The sequence below is a fragment of the Myotis brandtii genome, unplaced genomic scaffold (genome assembly GCF_000412655.1).
Source record: "Myotis brandtii unplaced genomic scaffold, ASM41265v1 scaffold371, whole genome shotgun sequence".
NCBI classification, from domain to species: domain Eukaryota; kingdom Metazoa; phylum Chordata; class Mammalia; order Chiroptera; family Vespertilionidae; genus Myotis; species Myotis brandtii.
In genome coordinates this window covers 1013459-1022157 of record NW_005364265.1, presented here as the reverse complement: position 1 = coordinate 1022157, position 8699 = coordinate 1013459, and the positions used below count along the sequence as shown (strand labels likewise).

Sequence of the window (8699 nt, the reverse complement as noted above, 5' to 3'; positions counted from 1 at the left end):
GCAGTGGTTCTCAACCTTCTTAATGCTGCGACCCTTTAATACAGTTCCTCATGTTGTGGTGACCCCCAACCATAAAATTATTTTCGTTGCTACTTCATAACTGTAATTTTGCTACTGTTATGAATCGTAATGTAAATATCTGATATGCAGGATGTATTTTCATTGTTACAAATTGAACATAATTAAAGCATAGTGATTAATCACAAAAACAATATGTAATTATATATGTGTTTTCCGATGGTCTTTAGTGACCCCTGTGAAAGGGTCGTTCGACCCCAAAGAGGTCACGACCCACAGGTTGAGAACTGCTGCTCTATACCAAATGGATTTACATATGTAATTTATGGGACATTTAAAATCAGGGTCCTAAACTCAAATTTATATTGTACATTAAGGCAAAAATAGTTCTTGAAATTCATATACATAATACACTGTATTTATACACTTTAATTCAACATATGTATTAGTTCAAAATCATTTTTGTTGCTAGAGACCCACTAGTTGAGTTTGGCTATTCATTTATAGCGATTGCTAGTTCAGATTGCTAGTTCTTTCCAATTGCCGTAGCTGTGTTAAATTGTTACATGTTTGCTTTTAATCTTACAGAATCAAGTAAGAGATTTGAAGGAAATGTGTGAATTTCTTAAAAAAGAAAAAGCAGAAGTTGAGCGGAAACTTGGCCATGTTAGAGGGGTAAGTTTGGGAGAATATGCCATATATTTGTTTTGGTTTCAGAAGTGGAAATGAAAAAGTAAGTATGGATATGTCCTAACAGCAGTGATATGCCTTTACTAGTTTACAGTTTCAGTTTTTATTCTGCTGCATCTACAATATAAAACATTATTAAGCTTTTCTGTGTTTCAAGTTAATGTTTTATCATCTGTCACACCTTACATGCATTTTATTTCACTTGTACTCCACTTCATCTCTTTTTTTGTTGCACATCTCTCCACACCTTGAAAACATTTAACTTTCAGGAATCATCCTTTTGTTCATTAAGGTAACTACTAAGTGCTCCTTGGTCCAATTCTAACATTTTGTAATTATTTTATGATGTCCACGGCAACTTCTTAGTATAATGCTCTGTAAACATGTTTCCCAAATTTTTTTTGTATTATTGCTTTTTTCTTTCCATGTATTTTGTATTCACCTTTTACAATAAATAAATGTTGCCTATGAGGTCAAGACCAAATATTTAACCCCCTGTTGATATGTTGTTAACTGGTACAAGTGGAAGCAATCATAATGGACAAAAACTTTGTCAAGTAATAATATTAAATATATGATAGATTTGATAAAAATATTTAATGTCATTACAAAAGTATTCAGACAAATATCTGTTGGCAGTCAGCAACATTCATTTCATCAATAAAAATCTATTTGTTAATTTAACCTTTTCTAAGTTAATTATGAAAGTATACAGTATTGAAATTATGTAAAAGTTTATATTTTAGGGTTATTTATTACAGTGTGAATACTGCATAAAATGCCAAACAAGTAAGCAGATTATTTTACTTGGCTATTAAAAAACTTTTTACTTTAAATTATAAGCAGTTAAACTTATTAATTGCTCACCCAGCTTTTTTGATAACTTTACACCAGGTTTTTAATTTCAGCTATCTCTTCTATTAGTCAGAAACTGAATTTCTAGTCAATGGTTATTCTTAAAGAAAATCATCTTTGTTATGCTGCAATTCAAATTTGATAACTTATGAGCTCTTTAAAGACAATATGTGTGGGGGGTTGGGGGTTATCAAATATAAAGAGAACTGGTATATTGTAATGAACATTAGCTAAATAGAATATTTAGGTTCTTATGTTTATTTATTTGGAACAGACATCAAGGATAGAGTATTTAAGCTGTTACTTAACAGCTGCATGACTTTAGGAATATCAAATCTTTGACTCTTAATTTTCTTGTATGTAAAATGAGAATTATAATTCTCAGAGGGTTATTATAATGTTAAATTGAAATAATATAATCTTTGGCTTCAAATGTTAGAAATCAATAATATGAATATAATAATGAGCTTGGTATGTTATTATTACTTTATATTATATTCTCTAAAATATTTAACTTAATTGAAAGTTAATATATTCTTTTGTAGTCCGGCAGAAGTGGAAAGACAATCCCAGAACTAGAAAAAACCATTGGTTTAATGAAAAAAGTAGTTGAAAAAGTCCAAAGAGAAAATGAACAGTTGAAAAAAGCATCAGGAATACTGACCAGTGAAAAAATGGCTAATATTGAGCAGGAAAATGAAAAGTTGAAGGTAATATTTTAAATATGATCATTTGTATGGAATATTTTACTATTATAATTTTTATTAATTTTTAAAGGAAAATTTTAAATATATTCCATCTACATAAATGGCTTTAATGACTGCAGGAGATATTTTGCACATACAGAAAAGCTTACTGGAAATAAGACTAGGGGTATTTAGAATAACTACTTGATCATTTTATTATTTCAAGACCAATGATTCTTATTCTGGCAGCATAAAATTAATTACCTGCATCTATTTTCAAAAATATAGATGCCTAAGTCCCCATCCTGGGATTGATTAGATTCCTCTGGGGTGGGTGCTACCATAGGTATTGTGATTTAAAATTTTTCAAGTCATCAGTTCATTCTAGTGTGTATAAGCAGGGTTGGGAACCTATGCTGTAGATGACTAGTATTAGATAGAAGACTTTAATTATAATTATGTCAAATATTATCTTTGCAACTACTTGAATTAAGTTTGATAAGTTTATAAGATCATCTTTTACTGTATTTCATTGTTTTAATGTACAGCTATTTTTTTATTGCTAGGCTGAATTAGAAAAACTTAAAGCTCATCTTGGACGACAGTTGAGCATGCACTATGAATCCAAGACCAAAGGCACAGAGAAAATTGTTGCTGAAAATGAACGTCTTCGTAAAGAACTTAAAAAAGTATGACTTTCATTAGGGATTATAATTACTTTATGTTAATTAACTAATACATCTTGGAAAAACTGAATGAAAAAAGTTGATGACATGTTTATTCAAAGTAGTTACTAAGGCTTCTGTGAATTATGTTTTTATTTTTGCCATCCTTTCATCATGAGGAATGTTGAAAATAAAAACTTAATAAATTAAGAGGCAGTATAATGTAGAAGCTGGGATTTAAATCTTAGCTCTGTCATTTATTAGCCATGGTAACTAGGTGAAGCTACTAACCTATATCCCTAGTTTCCTCATCTGTAAAGTTGGGAATAATAAGTATATCTGTTTTACAGAGCTGCTGTAGGGTTTAAGTGAGTGACTTTTTATACACATGACTTAGAACAATGCCTACTGTGCAATAAGATGTATCTGAAACTGTTTTCTTAAATGAACAGTAAGATTCCTTTCGAAGTAGCAAAATATATTCTTTGCCCGAACAAGTAGGTATTATTATTTATATGGATGATCTAGTGAATAAATTGAAATTAGTATTTTTAATGTTTCCCTTTTTTATTAAATTTATTGGGGTGATATTGGTTAACATGATCATATAAGTTTCAGGTGTGGGTTTCTGTGTTACTAAGATCTGTATATTGCACTGTGTATCTACCACCCAAAGTCGAATCTTCAGAGTGATGCTGTTCTTTGAACATGGGTGTTTAATAATGGAAATAATCTGTGGTACTTAAACATAATATATGCATATGGGTAGGTCTCTCAATTAGAGTCAAAACAAAACATATTTTTAATGTGTAAAGACATAAACTATCCATTATTCTGTAAGTATTATAGACAACGATGACAAACTTAAAGTAACCAAACAAAATGACAAATTTAGAGTAGCCACTAGAATTAAATACTTGTAAATATATTTTTCTAACCCCATTTAAGTGATCTGTTGTTCTCATTATTCTGATTATATTGCTGTTTTAGAGTTAAAGAAACATGGGATTTTTATTGGAATTTTAATCAGCATTTAGAACTCCAGATTATTTTTATTTTCTAATTTATAGTGATCATTTTGAATATATTGCATCTGTGACAACAGTGTGACATTTTGTCATAATATACTAATTAGCTCTTAATGACAGGAAACTGAAGCTGCAGAGAAATTGCGGATAGCCAAGAATAACTTAGAGATATTGAATGAGAAGATGACAGTTCAGCTAGAAGAGACGGGAAAGAGGTTACAGTTGGCGGAAAGTAGAGGTCCACAGCTCGAGGGTGCTGACAGCAAGAGCTGGAAATCAATTGTTGTTACAAGGTACGAATAAGTAGTCTAAAACTAACACAGTTGAATTAGTTCTAATTTTGCCATTTTAAAAGAATATGACACTATTCTGATTCACTTAGTTCTTTCCTGATGAACTGTTCGGTGGTTTGTTTTAACATGATACTTATTCTTTTTTGATCCTAGCATTGCCAGAGTCTTTTTCTTCCTTCAACTAATTTGGGTGGCAGGGCCTGGGACAGAGCAGAGCTGAGCTGGGCTGAGCTCCTGGAGCTGGATGGGCATGTGGAAGCTGCTGTCAGCCAGGTGCCTAGACTCCTGTGCCAGCTCCTCCTGGGCACTGCTTTTGTCCAGCTTACTCAAGTATAAGCCAGGCATAATTGAGCCGTTTTGTCACAACCTGTGGCACACTGGTTCTGGGCCGGGCTGTCATTTTGGCATTGTATTCTGTGCAACTTGTTCTTCAAATAACCCCAACAGATGAATTCAGCAACCGCTGTAGTGTCTCACTGGCCTCTGCTCCCTTTCACTTGCTTTTCTCCTACTCCGTGAACCTTTTCTACAAGCTTCATCCCTCCCCATCATAGGCCATTTCACTCATCATGCTTTTGCACATTCTCTCTCTTCTCCCAGCAGTGTCCTGTGTCCTTTTGATTTTGTTCTACCTGGATACCTTTTTGGTGTGTGTGTGTGTGTGTGTGTGTGTGTGTGTGTGTGTGTGTGTCTATGAAATGCTTTAACTTGTGATCTTTAACTATATTCATAAGATTATCCAACAGCCCAGCCGGTACAGCTCAGTGGATTGAGTGTAGTCCCATGCACCCGGAGGTTGCTGGTTCGATTCTCGATCAAGGCACATGCGTGGGCTGCAGGCTGGATCCCTAGTAGGGAGTGTGAAGGAGGCATCTAATCTATGTTTCTCTTTCATCAATGTGTCTATCTTTCTCTCACTTTCCCTTCCTTTCTCTGAAATCAATAAAAACATATTTTTAAAAAAGGAATATCCAAGAATATAGTATTTGATATTCTAATGAATTTTACTTTTAATTTTTTGTTTTGTGACTGAAAAATATATTTAATATTTACAGTGATCAAATTCAAGCTCCACCTTTATTTATAACCTTGGGAAAACCTAACTTCTCTTTTTTAATTGGCCTGTCTGTTAGTTATGAGTACTTACTGTCAGCTAATGCTAAATAAATAGGTAGCAAAAGGTTTGACTTAAAGAAACAGTATAATAAGATATTCTTTGTTATTTTTAGTGCAATAATTTGAACTGTCTTAAATCAATGAAATTATTTTCCATGTGTACACCTATTATTTTCCTTTATACTTTTAGGATGTATGAAACCAAATTGAAAGAATTGGAAACTGATATTGCCAAAAAAGCACAAAGCCTTACTGATCTTAAACAGCTTGTAAGACAAGCAACAAAGAGGGAACAAAAAGTTAAGAAATACACCGAAGACCTTGAGCAACAGGCAAGTAATGTAATTTTTATTTACATGATAAAATAATGTATTATATATCAAGCCCCTCCTTGATATTGTCTAATATAGCTAAAAATGAACTCTTGACTAATTCCTACCCTGGAAGGCCCATCTAAGAGAATGACACCATCATTCACCCATTTGTTTAAGCCCCAAACCTTAGATCATCAGCTCCTTTTTTTCCCCACACACCTCATATCTTTTTCATAAATCATGTTAGCTCAGTTTTCAAAATCTACCCCAAATCTGACAATGTCTCAACACCTCTAACACTGCCAGGCTAGTCCAAGCTGTTCTAGCACACCTGAACTATTCTCATAATCTCCTAACTCAGTGATGGTGAACCTATGACACGCATGTCAGAGGTGACAGGCGAACTCATTTTTTTGGTTGATTTTTCTTTGTTAAATGGCATTTAAATATATAAAATAAATATCAAAAATATAAGTCTTTGTTTTACTATGGTTGCAAATATCAAAAAATTTCTATATGTGACACAGCACCAGAGTTAAGTTAGGGTTTTTCAAAATGCTGACACGCCGAGCTCAAAAGGTTCGCCATCACTGTCCTAACTGGTCTCCCTGCTTCTACTCTTGCCTTGTTTCGCCTTCTCCCTTCCCTGGTCTATTTTTTCCACATAGTTTCCAAGTAATCCTTTTGAAGCATAAAGCAAATATAGCAGTTCCATCCGTAGAATCTTCCAATGGTTCCCCATTATCCTGGAGTAAAATTGTAAAGTTCTTCTCATAGCCTGAAAGGACCTACATGGTCTGGCATCTGCTTTCCTCTTTAGCCTCCTCTTTACCTTCCCTTCATCCACAGTGTTCTAGCCACATTGACCTTTCAGTCCTTTGAACAAACCAAATTCATTCAAGCTTCAGGGCCTTGCTGTTGTTTCAAGTAAGGTTTACCCAAATATTCCTATAGCTCACATCTCTGTTGAAATGGAGGCTTAGACCGTCCCTAACCCTATAGTACCTTCCATCACTCTTTATTCTCTTACCCTGGATTATTTTCCATCTGGTACTGTTATCCCCTCACAGTACACACTCATTGTCTTTCCTCACTAAAAATATAAGGACCATGGGAACATGGAGCAAGGGACTTTGCCTGCTTTTTTCACTCTGTGTCCTCTATGCCTTGGACAATGCTTGGCATGTAGTAGTTAATAAGTAATTGTTGAATGAACACTGAGTAGAACATGATGGATGCATGCTTGTCTGTGCTTTTAAAAACCCAACTTTTAATATTATGCTTTATTGAAAATATATCTTTATAAAATCTCATTTTCATGTCTAACTTTGTTTTCTAACTTTTCATTATGCCCAAAGATTGAGATTCTCAAACATATTCCTGAAGGTGCTGAAACAAAGCAAGGCCTTCAAAGGGAGCTTCAAGTTCTTAGGTACGTTATCTCTTCATATGACAACTCTTTTCTTTTTTACCTTTTTATTTAACCAGGTTTACTATATCTAGAGAGTAAAGATTTTCAACCTTGCTATCTAAGAGGCTTATCAGCCTTATTTTATCCTCCTAATTCCAATCATTCTATCTTTTATATAATAGATGCTGGGAGAAAAATCACGGTAAACCAGGTCCTAATATAAGTATTGTTTGTAATGTAGTTTAAACTTTCTTAGTAGCACAGACCTTAACTTTTCAGAGGCAAATACTAACGAAAGAGGCGGGGGGGCGGGAGCCTTTACTTCCCGGGTTCTGAGTAGCCTGCTCTCAGGAGCTCTTCCAGTAGGAAAACATCTCTTGAAAATAACATCAGGTCAGATGTTAAGAAAAACATGAAGACTTTTGATTCCATGATCTTTCTTTAAGAATCGTAATATTGCAGCAGGGAAAGTAAATGAATACCTTTATAAATATCAGTGAGTTCTAAGCACTGTACATTATGGTTCATAGGAAATGCCATATATTTTGTGGAACAGTGTTTTTGGTTTGTTTGTTTTTTTAATAACATTACCATTGTGCTCTAGATTAGCTAATAGTAAGCTGGAAAAAGAAAAAGAAGAATTAATCCATCAGACAGAAGTACACAAAGACCAAGGCGGAGCTGAGAGCACCTTACATGGTAATGTATTTTATAGCATACTTATAGCATGTTAGGTAACTGGCGTTTTGAATTAGGGTTTGCATTTTTTGTTTGTTCACAGGTTTCTGATAACTTTCTTCCTATAAAGTCAAATCCCAATGTAAGTTTTGTGGAGCTATCTCTTCCTCCATGTAATATTATTCCCATCGAGCCCTTAGCAAGTACTTAAATGTTTTTCTCATTGTGTTCCATTTGGTGTTACAGATTTAATCAGGATACAGTGCTGAGTGATGATTGTTGCTTCCAGTTTTGAATGGTTTTAAACACTCTGAACATGTTTTTCTATATGTTATTGTAATCTTGTTAATTTAAAAACTACATAAACTGCATGTATAAGTAAAAATATTCTTTTTTTCCTTTAACAAAGTAATGTCTATCCTTCTACCCCCTTCTTTTCTCATTCAAAAGTGACTACTAGTCATTCCCCTATTCTTTTGTGCTTATATATATATGCACATACACACACAGTGAATAGTTGATACTTATTATTTGCAGATTCTGTATTTCTGAGTTCACTTACTCACTAAAATGTATTTGTAACCCCAAAATCAGTACTCAAGGTATGTTGTGAAAACAGAGTAGTAAAAAATGTCAGACCCACACTTTCCCAGATGAGATCCAACAAGGTGATGCTCTACATTCTTATTCAGCTTTCATACAGAGATGACCAGAGGATGGAGACAGTAGGGGGCAGTGCAGTTTAGGGCCAGAAGCTAAGGTTCTGGGGCCAGCTGGACTAGGTTTGAATCCCAACTCTCACACTGGGTAGTGGGGCAGCCTCAGGAAAGCCACTTGGCACTTCTAAACCTTTTCTCTTTTGCAAAAAGAATCTACCAGAATGTTTCCATGATTTAAGATTATAATCTGAGATATATGTATATGTTTAGATATAGGTATAGATTA

The 8699-nt window shown here is 34.0% G+C and overlaps 1 protein-coding gene across 3 annotated transcripts in view; it reads left to right on the top strand.

Annotated features, from left to right (window-relative positions):
* Positions 1 to 8699, top strand: part of CEP290 (centrosomal protein 290kDa) — a 116263-nt gene that overhangs the window by 102352 nt on the left and 5212 nt on the right. For all 3 annotated transcript variants that reach the window (XM_014544593.1, XM_014544591.1, XM_014544592.1), the window contains 7 exons: positions 607 to 693; positions 2109 to 2273; positions 2816 to 2938; positions 4063 to 4235; positions 5542 to 5683; positions 7024 to 7097; positions 7681 to 7775. In XM_014544593.1, the coding sequence (XP_014400079.1) occupies positions 607 to 693; positions 2109 to 2273; positions 2816 to 2938; positions 4063 to 4235; positions 5542 to 5683; positions 7024 to 7097; positions 7681 to 7775 (859 nt within the window). The remainder of the gene's footprint in view (positions 1 to 606; positions 694 to 2108; positions 2274 to 2815; positions 2939 to 4062; positions 4236 to 5541; positions 5684 to 7023; positions 7098 to 7680; positions 7776 to 8699) is intronic.